Source organism: Diospyros lotus, chromosome 9 (genome assembly GCF_014633365.1).
Source record: "Diospyros lotus cultivar Yz01 chromosome 9, ASM1463336v1, whole genome shotgun sequence".
Taxonomy (NCBI): Eukaryota; Viridiplantae; Streptophyta; class Magnoliopsida; order Ericales; family Ebenaceae; genus Diospyros; species Diospyros lotus.
The window spans coordinates 35,923,332-35,945,651 of record NC_068346.1 but is presented as its reverse complement, the minus strand read 5'-3'; the positions used below and the strand labels follow the sequence as shown (position 1 = coordinate 35,945,651).

At 38.1% G+C, this 22,320-nt stretch overlaps 2 protein-coding genes across 4 annotated transcripts in view; both read left to right on the top strand.

Annotated features, from left to right (window-relative positions):
• The first annotated feature begins 864 nt into the window (after positions 1–864).
• Positions 865–8,010, top strand: LOC127810597 (zinc finger CCCH domain-containing protein 5). 2 transcript variants are annotated; one of them, XM_052350147.1, is made up of 10 exons: positions 873–949; positions 1,019–1,386; positions 1,732–1,881; positions 1,990–2,127; positions 2,276–2,434; positions 4,226–4,318; positions 4,549–4,665; positions 5,400–5,474; positions 5,667–5,875; positions 6,739–8,010. In XM_052350147.1, the coding sequence occupies exons 2-10, from the start codon at positions 1,039–1,041 to the stop codon at positions 7,643–7,645; spliced, it is 2,196 nt and encodes a 731-aa protein (XP_052206107.1). In that variant the 5' UTR covers positions 873–949; positions 1,019–1,038; the 3' UTR covers positions 7,646–8,010. The 2 variants fall into 2 exon arrangements, with proteins under 2 accessions (XP_052206105.1, XP_052206107.1); XM_052350145.1 differs by having other exon boundaries at positions 865–1,386.
• A 2,232-nt stretch (positions 8,011–10,242) lies between these two features.
• The window catches only part of LOC127809869 (uncharacterized), a 54,166-nt gene continuing 42,088 nt past the window's right edge, over positions 10,243–22,320 (top strand). Inside the window, exons 1-3 of one of the 2 annotated variants that reach the window (XM_052349020.1) lie at positions 10,243–10,500; positions 11,926–12,081; positions 12,170–12,352. In XM_052349020.1, the coding sequence (XP_052204980.1) occupies positions 10,423–10,500; positions 11,926–12,081; positions 12,170–12,352 (417 nt within the window). In that variant the 5' untranslated portion in view covers positions 10,243–10,422. The remainder of the gene's footprint in view (positions 10,501–11,925; positions 12,082–12,169; positions 12,353–22,320) is intronic. The other variant, XM_052349021.1, reaches the window with a different exon arrangement.

Here is a 22,320-nt window from a genome sequence, read left to right as displayed (position 1 = left end):
ACTAAATTATGAACTTGAAATTGGTCGCCATAGTGGATTTTTTAGCAGACCAAACTGCCAGTAATCACCCAAATCAAAAACCCGTGATTTAATAATTTAAATTAATTTAATTTAAACAATATGAGAGATTTAATTTTTCTTTTTTCACATAGCCTGTGTAATAGAGGACTTTGTCTAACATATAAAAACAATAATCATAAGGTTCACATTTTATCTATTTTCTTAATATTTTATTTTAATTATTTAAAAAGAAATTTAAAAATTTAAAATTAAAATTAAAAAGTATCATGCTATTTATACATAAACTCATTTACATGTGAGTTTACAGGTAAGGTGAAAAGATTATTTTGTTCCCCTCTCTTATCTTAATAACCATTTTACCTCTTTTTATTCTCTTTCTCCCTTCTTTTCTCCTATCTCTCTCTTCTCCTCCCCTTTCAGCACCGTTCGTTGATGCCCACTACTATCTCACCTGGTCGACAGTCATCATCACCTCTCGCCGCCTTACCTCTTGGCCAGGCAAGAGGCGAGGTGACGGTCGGCCAAGCGAGAGGCGACGATGACCATTGACTAAACGAGACAACGATAGACGTGAGGTAGCGACGGGCAACGAGGGCGAGGCAACGACTAAAGGGGAAAGGGGAAAAGAGAGAGAGAGGGGAGAAAAGAGAAGTCACGAATTTCTAACAATAAATCCTCAATTTATCACGAGAATTACATTATGTAAAACTCACCTATAAAATTATTTCTGCACAAATAGTATTAACAAATTAAAAATAACTCAATATTTATTTGGTTTCGAACCCGAGATTTTTCGGTACCCGATCCAGTTGGACCTATATATATCAGAAAACGTAGCCCAAACATGTGATGTGCTCGAACGCCTCCTCGTCGAACATCTGATGATTTTGATCGTCCAAATCCAATTCAGCGACTCTAAACCCTAACTGTAATCTCTCTCTCTCTCTCAGTCTGCATCGCAATGAACGCATCGGCTAACAGAGACGGTCTTTCGTAGGTATAGGCTTTGATGTTATCATGGCCCAGGAGGTAGGCGGAGGAGCAGATGTGGCGTCAGGGGCGGGAAATGATCCCGCCAGTCGGAACGAGCGGAGGAAGGCGGCGAAGAAGGAGAAGAGGAAGCAGAAGAGGAAGGAGTTGGCGGCAAAGGAGCGGGAAGAGGAGGAGGCTCGGCTGAATGATCCGGAGGAGTGGCTGCGGATTCAACTGGAGGAGGAGAGAGACAGGGAGAGGATGGAGAGAGATAGGAAGGAGTTTGAGGAGCATGAGAAAGCGTTTCTCGAGGCCTTGGAGGCCAATAAGAAGGCCGAAGAGGAGGAGGAAGAGCGCCGGAAGGCTCTAGAAGAAGAATACCAAAGAAATCAGGTTCGTTTTGTTTGTAAATTGAGCGGAAACTCTGAATTGTTCTTACTAAATGTTAAAAAAAAGCTTAAATCGATTTATTCATATATAATTCACCATTTTTAATTTATTCAGTGCAGTATACGCTGCTAAGCTTGGTTTGTTCGATGTGGTCAAATACTTGAAAGGCTCTTACATTTATTTATTGTATACAGATTTTATGGTTGAGCTTCAATTAGATATTTGGTTGACTATTACCTGAAATATCTTAGGATTTTGTTAGCAGTTGTGGACCCTTAAGGGGACATGCATATAGGTAGAGAGGTACTCCCAAAGGTTCTCAATATGTAATTGTGAAACATGTAACAGGTTGGACATGAGGATGCAAATGGTGATGATGATTGGGAATATGTAGAAGAGGGGCCTCCTGAGATTATTTGGCAAGGAAATGAGATAATTGTCAAGAAGAAAAAGGTCAAGGTCAAACGTAAAGATGCAGACCTACTGATCAAAATTGAGGTATTTCTACAGAATTTGGCACATGAATTTAGCTACTATATACTACTCTATGATGTTCTGTTGGTTGTCGCAAGGAACTAAAAGGTGAAATAATTGTGTAATTTGCAGGACCCTAATAGACCAACCTCAAATCCACTTCCTCCACAATCTGAAGCTTTTACTGATTACAAGAATGGTTTTGTAACTTCTGCAGAGCAGCTGTTGGAGAATGTTGCTCAACAAGTTCCAAACTTTGGAACAGAACAGGCATGCGTGTTGCGTCTTCTCAAACATTTTCCATCTAAGCAATCATCTTACAATGACTTCATACATATTGGCTGCGCTTTTCATCTTGAATGAGTACTTCACATTTTCTCCAGGAAAGCATTTGTAACTTCTAATGTAAACATGACAGGACAAAGCTCATTGCCCTTTCCACCTTAAGACTGGGGCTTGTCGATTTGGAATGCGTTGCAGCAGAGTTCATTTTTACCCTCATAACTCTTGCACGTTGCTTATGAAAAACATGTATAATGGTCCTGGCCTTGCTTGTGAGCAGGATGAAGGACTTGAGGTCTGTAAATCAAGTCTTCCCGTGATTCAAGTATCCTAATGACTTTGGGAAATTCCCACATTTCCTTACCGATTTATTGAAATTTATTGCTATGTTTATTGTTGTTACTGTTTTTATTATCTTTTTAATGGATCAAAGAAATTAATTCATGGGTATCTCTTTTGGGTATTTTTACCAATGTGATTCTTTTCGTCGGTACCTTATACATTATGTAGTTTATGTGTATATATCCTGCAGCTTCAAGTTCCTCCCCCCCTCCATTCATGTGCTTATCTCCAATTTTTTCTTTTTTTGGGGGGGTCATTTTTCAGTAGCTTTTGTCTGCAGGAATATTTTGACCATAGAAGCCAGGGTTGTGGTGCCATCCTGGTACCATGAATTGGGTTTAACATCCCAATTCGTGGGTCAAAAGCAACCCAACTCGCTCTGGATCATGAGCACCAGATTGCCAAAAATGGTGAACCACATTTTCAGTTTGGTTTTCGAAAGGATTGGGGTTGTAGCATGATCTGTCATCGAAGTCTTTTTTCACGGAGAAGTGTTTGTTTTGCTTCTTTGCCTTTTCATGGAGTAATTTCTAGTTGTCTGGGACTCTGGTGGTTTCCTAGTCACTGAAGGAAGAGTTGCAATCTGTTTTTCTTCAAAAATCCTTAGCACATTTATGATCCAAAGAAGAAGTCTTCACATTGCATACAAGTTGTTGATCCTTTCTTTTCTTGCTTAGTTGATTTCATATGATATATGTGCGTTTGTGAAGGCTAAAAATCTGATTTAACAAACTTATAAGAAATTTTTTATTGCTTCTCTTGACTTAATTCAAATCAGACATTCATCTTGAGATTCACATTGGTGAAGATTCATGGTTTTGGCCTTGGTTGGATTGAAGCTAAGAGGTGTTAGCAATTCTGTATCCTACATCCTGAAGCTTTGAGAGTGTTTGTTCTAGACTTTTTCTAGTAGTTGTTTATTTAGAGTCATAGTTCATTTTCTTAAGTTCTTACCCGTATCTGTTTCTTATGTAGATGATGCATCTCTAACAAAATATTACAACCATATTTAAAATTACTGCATTCTTTGGAATGAATGAAAGATGTGAACACTCGCTATTGTAATATATTAGTTTAAGTATGCACTGTATACTTTATTTGCAAATGAATTTTGGTTCCTTAACCTTCTGTAGTTCATTTAAAAATATCTTATCTTATGAGTTGGACATCTTCTGCTGATAACCTTGTTGTTTCACAAGGTTTAGTTGGAGGTTTACTGCTGATTACCATTGTTACTACACAAGGTTTGGGTTTGAAATCAACAGTGCATACGTATACATGGTTGTAGTTGCCTGACTATTCACTAATGTGCACATTGCATTACAGTTGGAAAAAGGAGTGAGGTTAATATGCTGTGCATGTGCCAAACAGCTATAACGTAACAGAGTTCTGGGGTCAGTTACTACTTGGTGGGAATTTTCCCTTTGATTAAATGGGATTTAGGTTCAATAAATTTTCACTGTAGATTTATCTGAGGAAGTCTAAATAGCAAAACGTGTCAGTTTCAGATTAACTATTACATTAAGAAGATAAGTTGCTGATTTTGGAGTTTGGGCTGCAACTAAGTCAAAACATTGGGAGTTATAAATTGATATCTGTTTGTTAGCTTTTAGCCTTATAAAGCTGGTGGTCTTATTTAATCTCTTGTAGCATAGTGCACTAATTTATTCTATACTCTCTGAGTTTGGTTATGACTTGTGCATGTTTAGTTTTATAATTCAAAATGGTATTTGCATTTTTTCAGTATACAGATGAAGAGGTTGAACGCTCTTATGAAGAGTTTTATGAGGATGTGCATACAGAGTTCTTGAAATATGGGGAAATTGTAAATTTTAAGGTGGTTGACTGCTTCCTTTGCTTTAATAATATGTATTTCTGCTTGTAACATGTTTATTTGTCCACCTCAATGGGGATATTAGTTTGATTCATTGTTCCAGGTTTTGTACAAGTACAACAACAAATATTAAATTTGAAATTGAGTTTTTCCGGAGAGATTATATTGGATTCTTTGGCAATGGCATAGCATAGCTGTCTTTGAAGCATCACAAATGTTATGTTCATGTGTAGGTATGCAAAAATAGCTCTGTTCATTTGCGGGGAAATGTATATGTACATTACAAGTCAATGGATTCAGCTTTGCTTGCTTATCAATCTATAAATGGTCGCTATTTTGCAGGCAAACAGGTAATGGATTTTCTTTTCATTCAAGTTAGTGTTTTTGTTCTGATGTAGTTAATGAATTTCTTCAGTCTAATGATTTTTGGGATTACTGTGAAATTTGGGTAGATCATCCAACAAACACTTTTGGTGATGTCGTGTATGTTTTCTCAGGGAGAAAGGACATTAACATAAGTGTTCTTGTAGTTGATACTGTTTAGAGAAGCGGGTCCAGCATTTTATGCAATCGTAAAATTTCTTTAAAGCTAAAAGGGAGGTTTTGTCGAATGCTATAAAACCATCTTTGTTGTATGATTCAAAATATTGGGTACTTAAGCGCCAACATGTGCAAAATATGTGCCTAGATGAGAATGTTGTGGTGGATGAATTGGAGAAATTTGTAGCAAAAGATGAAGAGAAAGACCAAAGAGAACATGGTGGGAAATACTTAGACATGACATAAGATATGCCTTACAGAGGATGTGGAGATGGTAGGAGATCAAGAATTCATGTAGTTCGCCTAGCATGATTAAGGCTTGTGGTTGTTGCATTATGGTATGTCCAATTACCTTGATATATGTGGTTTCTGAATATGCTTGCAGTGTTTGCATGCATTTGATTCTTATACATACCAATATGCACAGTGTATTTTAGATTCAAAATATGCTGTTCAAGTGGTGATATTCCAAGTTTATGTGCCTATGCTCTTGGTTTTGCAACTGCTATTTCTGGATGGTGATGTCTTATTTGGTTCTTGATAGGTGAATTGTGAGTTTGTTAGTGTGACAAAATGGAAAGTTGCAATATGCGGTGAGTATATGAAGTCAAGGCTTAAGGTACAGTACATTAACCACGTACATATAAAAACCAATGGGCTTCTGTAGAATTCAGTTCTACCCTCCTTCTATAGACTTGAGACATCATGAAATATTTGTGGTAATAGAGCAAGTGGTCTTTATTTTTCTTGGTTTTAAACTTGAGATTTTATCCTCTTGCTGTTGACAATGATACATATTTTTTCTTGTCAGACTTGTTCTCGTGGGACAGCTTGCAACTTTATCCACTGTTTCCGGAACCCTGGTGGAGACTACGAATGGGCTGACTGGGATAAACCACCTCCAAAGTACTGGGCAAAGAAGATGGCTGTTTTATTTGGTTATCGTGAGGAACTTGATTATGATGACCAGAAAGAACAAGGAAGGAACTTTGGCAAAATGATAGCAACAGATCCAGATAGGTGAGCTCATACTTTTGAAGTAAACAGCAAATACATTCTGGTTCATTTCAAATCTGGACTTCCAATCTGTATAGATAGATACTCATTTTTTTTTGGTATAAATCTGATCATCTGCCTTGAACAGACATAATATGCAACAGCAATTTACCCAATTTAAGAAAATTCCCAGTCCCTCCCATGATATTGGGTTTAAGAAAATGTCAACTCCCTCCTGCCACTGAGCATGTGTTTATCTGTTGTGGAACAGTATGGAATCTAGAAATAATGCAACTCTAGAATTGACCTGGTTTGCAGGAAAATTTTGAACTAAGCTACTACTATCTTGATTTGGTTTCCGTTTGGTAGCCAAATTGCAATTCACATTCTAGTGGTGTTATACAATTTATGATACTGTTAAAGGGAAGAAAATTCTTCCTTTAGTGGCCAAAATTTCTGTTATTTAGGAAAAGTATAAATCAATATTCTAGAATGTTTAGTGTCAGGACTTGAATGAGATATTTTCCATTCTTAGTTTGCCCTCTGTTTGTACTTCGTCCTGCAATGATTGCTACGTTTGGTGAGTTGTTTTCTAATGAACACTTGAGCTTAGTGGTCATTCCTGGGGTACCCTTCTTCCCTTCTTTGCTTAGTTTGTTGTGTTAGCTTGAGTTGATCTAGCTTGAGTTATTTGGAGTTCTGTTATATTTTTGGAAAAATTCTCCGTTCTAGTGGTCTTGCTTATGTTGCTGCAATCTATTTTAGCCTCTTTTTATTGGGGGAATAATGTTTCTGCTGATTTGATGTTATTTATGTCCTCTGCATAGTATTTTTCTTGAGTTAGAAGTATTACTAACTAGTCATAGTCTCTATTCATTTTTGTGTAGATACGACTCTAGAAGATCTCAATCTAGGGAGTGGGATTCTTCTAGAAGCCACTATGAGGAGTATGGTGCTCGAAGGAGCAGGCACCGTGCCAGTGTCAGTAGAAGGTCAATGGACGTTCTTGATGAAAACTACTTTGGAGAAGGAATGAATTCCAGACACAAATGTAAAAAGAAACATAGGTGGAATGATTTTGATTCTGATGGAGTCCCAGATGATTATGACAAGGACCGAACACATAGCACTGATTACGGGTGTGATAACAACCGAGATAGAGACAGAGACAGAGACAAAGACAGCTACCACAAACGCAGGAAAAATAATGCACAAGATCAGAATGAAGTGCCCTCATCTCCTGATAATGTTAGGGATAAAGGGAACACGGCACAAGATAGTGATTCCAGGGAAAAGAACCGAGATAGAGGCCACAAGCATAGGAGGAAAGGTTCAAGCCATTCAAATGAAAGATTAGGACCCATTGATGGCCATGGAAAATCAGTGAAGTCGTCAAAAAATGAGCAATACCCTAGGAAATCTGATTCCAACAGAGTTGAACCACAAAAAGTGAAAAAACTGCGACGGTCGAATAGAGGGGATCTTACAGACCTTGAGCCAAGTGAAGCTACTTTTTCAGCCAATGATCTAAGATCAGATAGGAGCCATCATGAAACCAGCAGTTCCAGTCCACATTATGAGAGGATTGAATCATGTGATATTGATCCAACATGCGAATCTGATGAAAGCACTGATGGGTACAGATCTTCCACAAAGCACCACAAGTCTTGGAGAGAAACCTGTAGCGATGAAATTGATGAATCGGATAGAGCCCGTCGGAGAAGTGAATCGCATGATTCTGATGAAAATGTAGACAAACGTGGTCGGTGGGAATCTGATAAGAGTTTATCCTGAAAAGCATGGCTCATCTAGACGAAAATTCAGCAGTGGCGAACTGGATCGGTATAGTGGGAAGTCAACCTTGTGCCGAAGAGCACCAGCCGTATCTGAAGATGACCAGAAGAGAGATTGAACTCCTCTTCAAACTTTGGTTGCATGGCAGGCAGATCAGGTATTCACATTCCACTTTTACAGGCGATTTGATCGTTTACTTGCTACAATGCCATCCATGTTGAGCATCAAGTTTAACTAAATTTGTTGCGTTGGTATGCTGGCTTTGTTGTTCAAAGCAAGTTAATTTCAATGAATCAGAATGTAGATATCCCTGTGTTATTCCTTTACTCTTAGTTTTCTTTCTTATGTTATGCTGGCTTCTAGTAGGTGATAAGTTTTCTTTAATCTTTGGTGTATGTTAGTTTTAATTACCATATTATTAGTTTTCCATTTTTTAAATATATACAAATTATTAGGTTTCAAAGTGTTAACTAATTAGTTATCATCTTTTACTTCTTTAGGATCCACCCCATTCTATCAATTTTGGAAATGATACTTGGACGTTTTCACACTTGGAGTGATATTCCCCCCCCCCCCCCCCCCCCCCTCCCTCTCTTCCTAATTTCCTTGAGCCTTTATTTTACAAAATAAAAGTCAATAATTTTGTCGGACAGTTTCAACTCCAATAACCCTGATTTTTTACCAAAACATCAAGAACTCACTAAAAATTTCACCAAATCACTCCCTGAAGCACCCAATTGAACCCTCGTGATCCTAGAAGCAAAAGCCTTTTATCAAATTCTCACACAAAAAAAGTCTCAAATTTACTGAATTTTTGCAATGCGCCCGTGTTCGAATCTTGGCAGCTGCGGTTCCTGATTTAAATTCTCCCACCGTATTAAGGGGCCGATTGGTGAGGGCGTCTGTGACGGAGCGTCATGCAAAAAAAAGAATGTCTATATATATAGTTGATTCCTACCTCTCAAAACTATTTAAATACTTAGATGTCTTCCATTATTTTTTGTATTTCTTTCTTCATGCCTAACCCACATCTTCCTAAAGATTTGACACCGATGATATGGCAATGCAATAGAGCAAATTGTACAAGTTGTAGGATTTTCATCTCGAACCTTGCTTTGACTTTGTTTTCGATTTTGTATCGCTCACACCCATATCGTTTTAGGGATTTCATTAAGACCTCTCACTACCCCAAAATCTTACTTATACCTCAATTTTTTAGAAGAAATTTCATTATCACTCAAAACATTGAAATAATTTCTCTTAGGCCTCAACTTTTGATATATTTTTCACCCAATATCACCCTTCTTCTAAAGTGTTACCAAATCAATCTTGATAGATTTTGGACCCTCACAAAATCCCAAAATAGCCATTGGCTTTATATTGTTTACTTTTACTACTACTATGAAAATTTTCTAAAAATTTCCAGTAATTACAAGAGAGACAGAAAGAGGAGATAGAACAAAACTAAAGTGGAACGACAATATTTCGCGCAAATTCAACACTCAGCAAAGAGAACAGCCCGACTCGTAGGTGAGCGGGTCAGATTTTAATATCTTATTATTTAGTTTGTATGACATTACACTCATATGTATTGTAATTCATATATAATATAATCTTATTATTGGCTGAGAAGATAATCGCCCGACCCGTAGGTGAGCGGTCAGCTTTTTGTGTTTAATTTTATTTTTTAGCTAAAAAATAAAAACTAAACCCATATTGCTTTTTATTATCTATTTTCAAAATCTAAAAACATAAATAAAACTTTCATTCAATAACTATATTCACAAATTTAACATTTCACGAGACACTTTGAGTTGTTTTCTCGCAAGATACTCTATAAAAATAAATGAATAAAATGATGTTTTATCGATTAAAAATTTTAGGGTCAATCATCTTGTCTTCTATTTAGATTTTTTTGATTCGGAGATAGTATTAGTAATTTTTGAATCTGAGTTTGTCTAAAATGTTTCTTTCAACAAAAGAAGAGTGAAACTTATCTTAATGAATTTTTTAACTTGCAATGAATCATTATTTTCGAGAAAAACGTAACAATAATATAATAAATATCATATAAGACTCTTAAGAGATCACATTTTTATATAAATAAGTTAAAATATCAGTATAGATTAAAAATGATGTCACGATAATTAAATTTAATTTTTTAAATAGGCTAAGTGAGCCCACCATGGGGCATGGGCTTCGACCCGAGCCCTATAAAGCTTTGGACCATATTTTCAAATACACCTAATCTTTCAAATCTCATTTTGTTACAACTTCAATTAAAATTATGCAGTTTGAATTTAGATTTTTTCCTTTAAAAATTGTAGAACCCATCATTACATGTGAAGTGTAATTTTTTTATTTTTAAATATAAAAATATTATTTAAATATTTAAATTTAATACTTGTAATAATATTTTATATTATATTAATATAAATATATAAAATATTAATTCAAAACGATCCATCAATATATCAAGTCTAAATGTTTAAATAGCATTTCTATTTCAAATAACATTTATATTTTATTTTTTAAAGTAATGGCCAGATTTTTCATCGGCAGAGCTGAACAAGTGGGAATGAGATTGCCACGTCAGCAGCTCTCTCCAGACGCGCATTGTTGCGCGCACTGCCAACAGATTATTCCTTCTTGGTTATGGGCGAGCGCTGTTGCAGAACCTCTCTCTAGTCTTGTGCGGTCGCATCGTCACTCTCGCTGTCTTCGACGGAGGCGGAGAGAGTCGGTGACCTAATAACGAACGAGCCGCGAGCGCCGCAATGGCCATAGTATCAGTGGCTTCGGTCGCTGGTAATCCTATTTCGTCTCCGTTTCTCGGACGAATTCCGTCTAGTCTCGTAAGGGTCTCTTATCTGGACCTCCCTATGATTCGTCGCGCGACCGCATTTTTTGCGTTGATCTAGGGTTAATATGCGGTTTTGAATTGATAATAACAATTTTGGTCGCTTTTGAAAATCCTTAGGATAAAACCTTAATTTAGGGTTATTGGAAGGAAAGAAATCAAGATATTGCTGCTGAATTTCATTTATTTTTTTTTTTTGATAGGTCGGAAAATCTGAATAAAATGAATAGATTAATAGATACTTGCTGAACAAAATGTTTGTCTGCATGTAGATGAGTTCATTTTCGTTTCATTACCTTGACGAACCCTAGTTCCAAAGCATGAATGGCTTTCTGGATTTGATGCGATTTATTAGTTGACATTTTTTTATTAGTAAAATTTGAATCAAGAACATTTATTAGTTGAAACTTCAACATTAGTTAGTTACATTTTTTTTTTTTTTTTACTTCACAGTCATCGTAGAATTGGTTTGCCGACGTCTAATAATTGAACAACTCAACTACCACTGTGGACTTGCAAATAATGGTAGTACATGTAGAAGTATAACCATGTTTTGTACTTATCTTATTCTTGTCGCATCACAGAGAGCCATCGAATGCCTGACTTGTGTTTTGCAGAAGTATACAGATTAACTTGAGCTGTATGTTTACATATTTGAGAAATAAATAAAAAGGAATGCACTCTTTGAAAAGAATATCCTGAAGAACTGGAAAGACATGTAAAGTTAATTGTAAGTAAATCCCATCCAACAAGGGGGAAAAAAAAAAGAAAGTTCAGGGAGAAGGAAGAGTCATCCCCCAGCCACAAGAAAGGGAAACAAGAATGGCTTCCTTTCACACTTAGATCCACCTTTCCATGCCCTCTGAAGCCTTTTTGCTTCTTTGCATGACCAGAAGATATAGAAAGAAATGGTCCTCCAGGTGGACCTCAAACTCCTACATTGGGAAAGCTGACCCAGGTCACAAAACTACCAAAATTGGAATGGGCACATTCACTGAACTCCAAAAGAATAGAAAAAAAATAAAGGCGTAAAATATCTTGGGATGCTATACAATACAGAAAATGATGGTCAATAGACTTCCCATCTATTTGCACAAATAATACCAAATTTTGCATTAGTTTGACGTAAGTATGAGCCCAAGAGTGATTGTACATACAAAAAGGTCACCTTGAGAGGCGCATGTGGTCGAGGGAAGAAAAAAAAAGTGACAAAACAAGAGAAGTTGCCTCCTTTGGATGGATGCCAAACCAAAGATTGCTTCCTTCTCACAAAGACCAAAGTGGTAATATAACCAGCCAAAAAGTATTGTTACCAATTACATATGATGCCCTATTGGGACTGACTGGCAATATTAGGCAATCAGATAGAAAAATGTTTTGTTCTTAGTTGTGGTAGTTACTTTTTAATTTTTTACTACAGGGGCAATCACAATTTGGACAGAGCTTACAGAGTTGTGTTCACACATGCAAAAGGACTGCAATTCATGCACTATTTTGGGGACCTAGGAAAGCAGCAGAGCCATCTGAAACAGATATTTCACTTGGAGATTTCACTTTGACAGGGTCAGGCTTGGAGGTGTTTTCTTCTGTTGGTACTTCAGATGTGGTACTTATTTTGATGCTCCCACTAGTACTTAAATGGTTTTATATTCCTTTTATTTCAGGGGGTTTCTGCAAGCTCAGCCAAGCCTAAAAAAGTATCAGTTTCAGTGGTGTCTTCAATCGCAGAGGTTCCATCAGATGACTGGGATGCATGCAACCTAGATTCCACGGGTCCTGAAAAATTCAATCCGTTTCTCACCCATGGTTTCCTTTCAAGCTTGGAGGAGTCAGGCTGTGCGGTGAAGGTTAGCTGTTTCCTTTTAGCATTGCGATAATGGAGTTCTCACTCTGAATCTGTTTTGCAAAGTTTTCATGATTGTTATTGAAAGTTGACATGGAAAAGAATCTTTTCAGTTTGTTCTCACTGTATTCTGTGTCTTTATGTTTCTTTAGTACATTGCATTTCTTGCATGTTATGCCCATTTCAGAATGAAGTTTCTTGTAATTTGTTCCTTATTTTTGGGGGGGTTTGGTTTTTGTTTGAGAAAATATATCTTATATTATATGAAATAAGCTGAATTCTTGAAAGCTTACTTGAATATTATTGAATCTAAGTAGAGGTATTTATACAAGTACAAAATATCTATTCTATCTCCTAGAAAACAAGAATAAATTCAAATTTAGATAACAGTAACTAACATTCAAAATGCTGGAATTTATCTTCTGATTTCAAGCTGTATCTTTCCCTTGAATCTTGAAGCTTTATCTTATCTTCTAGGCTTCCTTATCTTTTAAACCTTCAAGGCTTATCTTATCCAACCACCTTATCTTTCCTTTTTAAACTTGAACACCCAATCTTGTTGTCCAACGCTCCCCCTCAAGCTGGAGAATAAATATTTGTCATTCCCAGCTTGCCAATTAGAGATTCAAAGCCTGGTCTTGCCATGGCTTTTGTAAACACATCAGCCACTTGACTTGTTGTAAGACTATAGGATAGATTAATTCCTCCTTTCTCAATTTCTCTCTTTATAAAGCTTTGGTCTATTCTCACATGCTTCATTCAATCATGTTGAACTGGATTTTTAACAATTCTAATTGTTGATTTACTATCACTATACACCTTTGTTAGCTGTGACAAAAGAATATGTAAATCTTCCATCAACCTTTATAATCAAATCACTTCACAAATTCTTTGAGCTATAGCTCGGAATTTTGCCTCAGTACTATTGCGGGCAACAACCGATTGCTGTTTACTTTTCCATGTAACCACATTTCCCCTTACTTTAGTACAATAACTTGAAGTTGATCGGCCATCTTCAATAGACCGTACCCAATCCACATCAATAAACCCCTCAATTTCTCTTTTCGTTGTTTTCTAAAATAGCAATACCTTTCCAAGTGTCCCTTTTAGATACCTTAGGACATGAAAAACAACATTCATGTGTCTTTAGTTAGGAGAATGCATAGATTGGCTTATTACACTCACTGCATAGGCTATATCCGGCCTTGTAAGGAACAAGTAGATTAAACCAATTGTTGGTATCTGTCCTTTTCTATCGAGGCATCATCATTGATTTCTCTAGATTTCATGTTCTTTTCTAGAGGTGTTCCAATAGATCTACACCTTAGCATATTTGTTTCTTTCAACAAATAGCATCCTGCATCGAGCGATAGGAAGGAGCGGAACAACTTACCTTGTTGGGCCTATGCAAACTTTCAGGGGATCACCCATCATTGAGCTTCCCCAGCTCAAACACGCATAACCCAAGAGTTCTTTGCCTACATTCAGCCAAAAAGGTATCCAGTTAGTGTTGTTTCCTTACGTACTTATCCTCGATATATACTACCATTCTTTGGACTCTTGAGGTATTACATTCTCCCTCCCTTGAGCACATGACGTTTTCGTCATGCGACCTTACAACTGGTCTCAGATCTTCTCCCTTTTTGGAGGCTGTTATCCTAGAAGACTGCCAGAAGCTGCTCCTTGTACAAGCCCTCGAGCCTCGGTGCCACTCCTCGCCCTCATTGGACTGCCTTTTACCACCTGTAACATCTCGTATAGCGATAGGAAGGACCGAAACAACTTACCCTGATGTGCCTACGCGAACTTCCCAAGGGGTCACCCATCCTTGAGCTTCCTCAGCTTAAGCACGCTTAACCCAGGAGTTCCTTGCCTACATTCAGCCCAAAAGGTATCTAGCTGGTGTTGTTTCCTTTCTTACTGATTCTCGATATATGGTACAAAACGATTATAATATTTATACGGGCGTTAAGGAAATCCCATGTAATACAGTAAGGATCGTAACCTGAAATGTGTTGGGACTTCCGCCAAATAGTCATTCGCACAAACAATTTATTAAGGCAGCAAAGAAAATAAAATTCATTCCTCACGCAACAGGATAATGTTAAAGTTATAGTACAACTCTTGCAACGTCACTACAACATCATGAGGAAACAGTAAAATAAGGCAACTACACTTACACAACCTCTTGGCCTTTTCCTTTCAAGCTCGAGCCTGATAAATCTGGAACATTTGATTATTCTAGGGGTATGAACACCCAGGTTAGATCGTTAAATGTAAGTGAGGGTAAAAAACTAACTTTATGCATGCAAATGCAAAATGCAGAGATGCATGCTCCAGGTGGATGCGATGCCAGGGTGTTGCAATCATCCCTGCCCAATCTTATCATGTAACAAGGCCTAACAACGTGGCCAAGTGAAGACTCCCTTCACCCATGATAATCTAAACCAGTCACAAGCCATACGTGATGCGTGAACAAACGGAAAGAAACATTCGTACCAAACGAAATAAACATGATATGCATATGCAATCACCTTTAATCATGCTCAAAGATATGCTTAACATGTAGGAAATACATTTTAAGAAACCACTCACTTTCGGGTTCATTGAAATCACTAATTTCACGCAAACCGAGGTTGTTTGCTGCCAAAACATGATCTTTCGTAAGTCAAATTCCAAATATTGTTATATGAAATGGTGGGGATTGAATATAGGGTAACTAGTACAAAATTTTAAGGAAAAAGGAGGCCAGGCGCTCCTTCACGCGCCCCAGGAAGGGGCCTCACGCGCTGCCCCTTCTGGCGCGTGAAGCTCGTGCGCCGCCCCCTTGCCTCGGCCAGATTCTAATTCTCCCACTGTTTCGGCCATAATTCGGCCTTTTTAACTCCGATTCAACCCTTGTTTTTTTCCTATACCTTCATTTTTCAGTGCTCTACAAGATTATAAAAAAAATAGAACTTACCTCAAGGTTTCGGAGGCCGTTTGCATGCTTTACGAAGCTCGCTCGAAAAACCGTTAAGGCTCTTCCTCTCTTGATTTCCGGCAGCACTTCGACCCTTTACTCCAGAATTTTTCTCTCAAAATACCCCTCTTCCTCACCCTTTTAGAATGGCCAAATCCTTCCCCCAATAGTCTATTTATAAAAGTGCCCGGCCAACCCCGCTTCGCCATGTGTCGCTTCAATCATTACTCATTGTTACTCTTTTATCATTTGCCATGAGATTTGTCCAAGTGTCACCTTTAAGGCTAGGCTAGATTAGGCTTCATCATGTTATGCTACTTGTCACTCCAAGATTAGGTTATTTAGATTGAGATTTGAGCCTCATGATGATTATTCTATGTGTTCCAATCCTATGGTGCCAAGCGTCACTTAAATCATTACTTAGATTTGGAGATTATACTTACGTCACTTGTCATCACCTAATAAGCCTTCTTTGATCTTGAAATTTGCACCCTAATAATTACTTTTTCCCCCTTGCGACACGCGGCCTTAGAGATTTGGGTCACCATCATTAGTTTTCTCTAATTTCTTTTATAGGAATTATATATGCATCCCGAGACCCTTAAATTTTCGAAAGACATTTCATTTATTTAACGGCAATAACTTACAAAATTTTCGGGTATTACATTCACGTCTCCTTAAAAGAAAATTTCGTCCTCGAAATTTATTCCATATTCTCTATTACATCAAATAGATAAGGGTATTTCTCACGCATCTCTTGTTCTCTTTCCCATGTAACATCTTCAAAGTCATGATGTCTTCATAACACTTTTACTAGCGGTATTTCTTTATTCCTCAGCACTTGCTCATTTTGATCAAGAATTTCCACAAGTTCCTCGATATATGACAAATTGTCTTGGAGTTCGACCACTTCTGTGAATGTCCGTTGAGATAGATCTGGCTCGAATTTCCTCAATTGGAATACATGAAAAACATTGTGAATGTTGGATAGTGCTGGGGGTAAGGCCAACTTATATGCGACCAGTCCGACCCGATCTAGATCCGTATGTTATCACTTTCCCATATTGCATAAGAACACACCCCAATCCATTTTTCGAAGCATCAATATAGATCGCGAATCCCCCTAACCCATTGGGCATTATCAAGATGGGTGCAGAAATCAATCTCCTTTTCAACTCATTGAAACTTTGCTCACAAGATTCACTCCAATCGAATTTGACGCCCTTTTGGGTGAGTCGTGTAAGAGGCATGGCTATACAAGAAAATCCTTCCACAAATTTCCTATAATAACCTGCCAGCCCCAAAAAGCTTTTTATTTTGGTTACTGTCTTGGGCGACTTCCAACTCTTTATTGCCTCAACTTTGACAGGGTCCACTGCTATTCCATCCTTTGATACGACATGACCCAAGAAAGCCACTTTCCTTATCCAAAATTCACATTTCGAAAATTTAGCATAAAGCTTATGTTTCTAAATTCTATTTTATTTGCTACCTTAATAAATTGTGTGCGCAAATGACTATTTGGCGGAAGTCCCAACACATTTCAGGTTCTGATCCTTACTATATTACATGGGATTTCCTTAACGCCCGTATAAATATTATAATCATTTTGTACCAAATGTCCTATTTTGGGGTTGGGGCGTTACAGTTGGTATCAGAGCTAATAATTTTGATTTGCATGTAATTAGATTAACCTTGAAGATGTTGGTCTATATTAGGGATGGAGCAGCCTATGCAAGATATTGCCAATCAAAGGGCTATTTATGGTTGGTGGACCGCTTTGCTAGGAGGGCAGTTCATGTTGCCATGGGATCCCCTATAAGACTTTTTAGACATAGTGTTGCCTATTTTACAAGAGCTTCCCCCCGATTTTGCAAATGTCTCCTATCGGATACCCTTACAGGTAACATATATGATCTCTATTTTGAGGCCTGAATGGGAGGAGATTGCAGGTCAACTCTATGCTGAGTGGCAGTTTGGAGATCTTTAGGGCTTTGCAAATCAGTTGCGTGAAGTGCAAGCCAACATGGGTATAGGAGAAATGCCCATGAACGTAGATGACCTAATAGTCGAACTCGAGCAAGCACTTGAGGAAGGTGAGCTGGCACCAGAAAACGGACTAGAGGAACGAGCCCTAACTCCTCCCTTGATGTCAGACTTCGAGGGTGAGTAGTTTTACTTTAGGGCCTAGAAGAAAACAATTTTGATATTGTAGATATGTACAAAGAAAATGGAGTGAAAGGCTTATGCGGATAGTATATTAGATCTGCAGTCTTAGGAAATTTTGCTTTGTACAAAGGAAACAAAATAGTAAATTGGAGCAGCTAGTGTAAAATGTAGTAAACTAGGGTGGAATGAAGGAATGAGGGTTGTATAAATGAATGGAACTTGGTGGGAAATCTAATCATGAAATATGTTTGATATTATGATGATGTGTCTAACCATGAAGCCTTCTTGGTGACAGGAATGGATCCAAATATAAGTTAATGTCAGCGTAATATCATAGGCTGGTGGATGGTTCAGTTAGAAGGGCGATACATGCATCTGTGGGATGCATTATGAGACTTTTTGGACGTAGTTACCCCTATTCTATAGTAGTTTCCACCTCGTATGATGGGTCCTCATATGGTGGATCTTCAAATTTTATACTTGATCTTTCTACTAACCCCAGAATGGTAGAACGTTAGAAACGATCTTCGTATTACAGGGCCCTATGACGATTTGGTGGCTTTTGTTGCCCACCTACGTGAGGCTGAAGCATACCTAAACTCTGGGAATGAAGTAGCAAACCAAAGTCCCGAAGAAGAACTCGAGCAAGAGCTGGAGGAGTGTGCTCTAACAACTTCTTCTTGATCTGAAACGGAGGGGTAACATGGGTCTAGGAAGTAGGAAGGGCAATTTGCTTATGTGTATGAACGAAAAGTAAAATAGTAGTAAGGAATAGGGATAAGTAAGTGCACTTGTTGTTAGATGAAATTTTTTGTGGCCTACCAATGAGCATGTCGGAGAAGTTTAAGTGATTATTGAGGATCTAGATTTTGAAATATTTTGGGGATGATAAATGTATGCAGGTACATATCTGAGATTATAAGGATTAGGAGCAAATGGCCCTTAGAAGTTAGGTGGCCATCTTTCAGGAATTTTTGGGGGATCATAGGATCTAATTAAGGATGAGGGTATTGTTAGATGCAAGAATTCCCTTTAGGTATGGCTCATGAAATCTTAAGATTAGTGGGGTTGGAAAACACTAGAATCACTGGAATGGTTAATGCCTAGGGAAATTTCAGGGATTGGAGACATCTATACTGACAATGCCCAATGGCTCAGGGGGATTCGCGATCTATACTGATGCTTCGAAAAATGGATTGGGGTGTGTTCTTATGCAATATGGGAAAGTGATAGCATACAGATCTAGACAATTAAAGCCACATGAACGAAATTATCTGACGCATGATTTGGAGTTGGTAGCAGTGGTGCTCACCTTGAAACTCTGGCGAGACTATTTGTATGGTGAGAAATTTGAGGTCTTCACGGACCATAAAAACTTGAAGTATTTGTTCTCTCAGAAAGACTTGAATATGAGGCAGCGGCGGTGGATGGAATTTTTGAAGGATTACGACTGTATGATCCAGTACCATCTTGGGAAGGCAAACTTAGTGGCTGATGCACTAAGTAGAAAAGGGCCTGTGTTGATGGCCAGTTTGATGTCTTGGGAATGGGAACTGGCGGAGGCTTTTAGCCAGTTGACAGTGGATGTGATGCCTAAAGAAATGTCTATTTACGTCACTAGCTTGACAATTCACTCTCATCTTCTAGAACAGATTCGACAAGCTACTTTAGAGGATTCGAGGATAAAGTCCTGGGTGAATGACCAAGGGCAAGTTAAGAATCTTGACTTTGATTTCTCAGATGGAGTACTTCGATTCCAAAATCGAGTTTATGTGCCCAGAGATCCATTTAAGGCGAACAATTCTAGAAGAAACACATCGGGCTAAATACACTATTCATCCCGGAGCTACCAAGATGTATGGAGACTTGAGGGATTTGTACTGGTGGCCAGGAATGAAGAAAAGTGTTGCTCGATACGTAGCCTAATGTGATACCTCTCAACGAATAAAAGCTGAGCATCAGAAACCTGCTGGGAAATTTCAACCGCTAGAAATCCCCGAATGGAAATGGGAGCATGTGACTATGGATTTCGTAACAGGATTACCGAAAACACCCACTAGAAATGATGCATGGGACGCCGGTCAGCATAGTCTCCGACAAAGACCCAAGATTTACTTCTCAATTTTGGGAAAGTTTGCAGCGAAATTTGGGAACATAGTTGCGTTTGGGCATTGCTTATCATCCCCAAATAGACGGGTAGTCGGAGAGGACAATTCAAAGGTTAGAAGACATGCTACGGGCTTGTGCAATTGACTTTTCGAGGAGTTGGGAAGAGCACTTATCATTGGTTGAGTTTGCATATAACAATAGCTATCATAGTAGTATCGGGATGGCGCCTTATGAAGCCTTCTATGAGAGGAAGTGCAGGACACCACTTTGCTCGATGGAAGTAGGTGAAAGACAACTTGGGTCCCGAAATGGTACAAAGGACTAGTGAAAAGATCAAAATGATCCAAGAACGAATGAAGATTGCTCAAAGCAGACAAAAATCCTATGCAGATAATTGGATGAGAGATTTGGAGTTCAGGACAGGGGATAATGTATACTTCAAGGTTTTGTCTTTCCGTATGACCTCCAGAGGAAAGAAGCAGGGAAAATTGAGCTTGCGATACATCGAGCCATATGAAGTTCTAGATCGGGTCGGACTGGTCGCATATAGGTTGGCCTTACCCCCAGCACTATCTAACATTTACAATATTTTTCATGTATCCCAATTGAAGAATTTGAGCCAGATCCATCTCAACGGACATCTGCAGAAGTGGTCGAACTCTAAGATAATTTATCATATATTGAGGAACCTTGTGGAAATTCTTGATCGAATGGAGTAAGTGTTGAGGAATAAAGCAATACCGCTAGTAAAAGTGTTATGGAAACATCACAACCTTGAAAACATTACATGGGAAAGAGAACAAGAGATGTGCGAGAAATACCCTTATCTTTTTGATGTAATAGAGAATATGGAATAAATTTCGGGGGCGAAATTTTCTTTTAAGGAGGGGTGAATGTAATACCCGAAAAATTTGTAAGCTATTGCCGTTAAATAAATGAAATGTCTTTCGAAAATTTAAGGATCTCGGGATGCATATATAATTCCTAGAAATTTTTTTTGAGAAAACTAATGATGGCGGCCCAAATCTCTAAGGCCACGTGTCGTAAGAGGGAAAAAGTAATTATTAGGGTGCAAATCTCAATATCAAAGAAGGCTTATTAGGTGATGACAAGTGGCGTAAGTATAATCTCCAAATCTAAATAATGATTTAGGTGACACTTGACACCCTAGGATTGGAATACATGGAAGGACCATCATGAGGCTCAAATCTCAATCTAAATAGCCTAATCTTGGAGTGACAAGTGGCATAACATGATGAAGCTTAATCTAGCCTAGCCCTAAAGATGACACTTGGACAAATCTCATGGCAAATGACAAAAGAGTAATAATGAGTAATGATTAAAGCGACACATGACGAAATGGGGTTGGCCGGGCACTTCTATAAATAGGCTATTGGGGGAGGGATTTGGCCATTTCGAAAGGTTGAGGAAGAGGGATATTTTGAGAGGAAATTTTGGAGAAGAAGGGGTGAAGTGCTGCCAGAAATCAAGGAAGGAAAACGCCTTGTCGGGTTTTCGAGCCAGCTTTGTAAAACGTGAAAAAGGCCATCAAAATCTTGAGGTAAGTTCCATTTTTTTTATAATTTTGTAGAGCACTGAAAAAGGAAGATATAGGAAAAGACGGGGGTAGAATCGGAGTTAAAATGGTCGAGTTATGGCCGAAACAGTGAGAGAATCAGAATCTGACCAAGGTAAGGGGGCGGCGCATGAGCTTCACGCGTCGGAAGGGGCAGCGCGTGAGGCCCCTTCCTAGGGCACATGAGGGCGCGTTCGACCTCCTTTTTTCCTTGAAATTTTCTACTAGTTACCCCTATATTCAATCCCCCACCCTTTCATGTAACAATATTTGACATTTGACTTGTAAAAGATCATGTTTTGACAGTAAACAGTCTCGATTTGCGTGAAATTAGTGCTTTTCGTTGAAGCCGAAGGTGAGTGATTTTCTAAAATATATTTCCTACATGTTGAGCATACCTTTGAGCATGTTAGAGGTGATTACATGTACATATCATGTTTATTTCGTTTGGTATGCATGTTTGTTTCCGTTTGTTCATGCATCACTACGTGTGGCTTGTGACTGGTTGGGATTATCATGGGTGAAGGAAGTCTTCACTTGGCCGTGTTACATGATAAGGTTGGGCAGGAGTAATTGCAACACCCTGGTGTCACATCCACCTGGAGCATACATCTCTACATTTTGCATTTGCACGCATGAAGTTAGTTTTTTACCCTCACTTAGATTTAACGATCTAACCCTGGTGTTCATACCCCTAGAATAATCAAATGTTCCAAATTTATCAGGCTCGGGCTCAAAAGGAAAAAGCTAGGAGGTTGTGCAAGTGTAGTTGTCTTATTTTACTTTTTCCTCATGATGTAGTGATGTTGCAAGGGTTGTACTATAACTTTAACATTATCCTGTTATGTGAGGAATGAATTTTATTTTCTTTGCTGCCTTAATAAATTGTGTGTGAATGACTATTTGGCGGAAGTCCCAACACATTTCAAGTTACGATCCTTACTGTATTACATGGGATTTTCTTAACGTCCATATAAATATTATAATCATTTTGTACCATATGTCCTATCTTGGGGTTATACCAACTATAACGCCCCACTTTTCCCGAGCATTAAATAATTTAGGAATTTCGGGAATAATTTTTTTTTTTTTTAATATAAACCATTTCCCGACAATCCCGTTTTACCTTCTCAACACACTAAATAAAAATCAATAA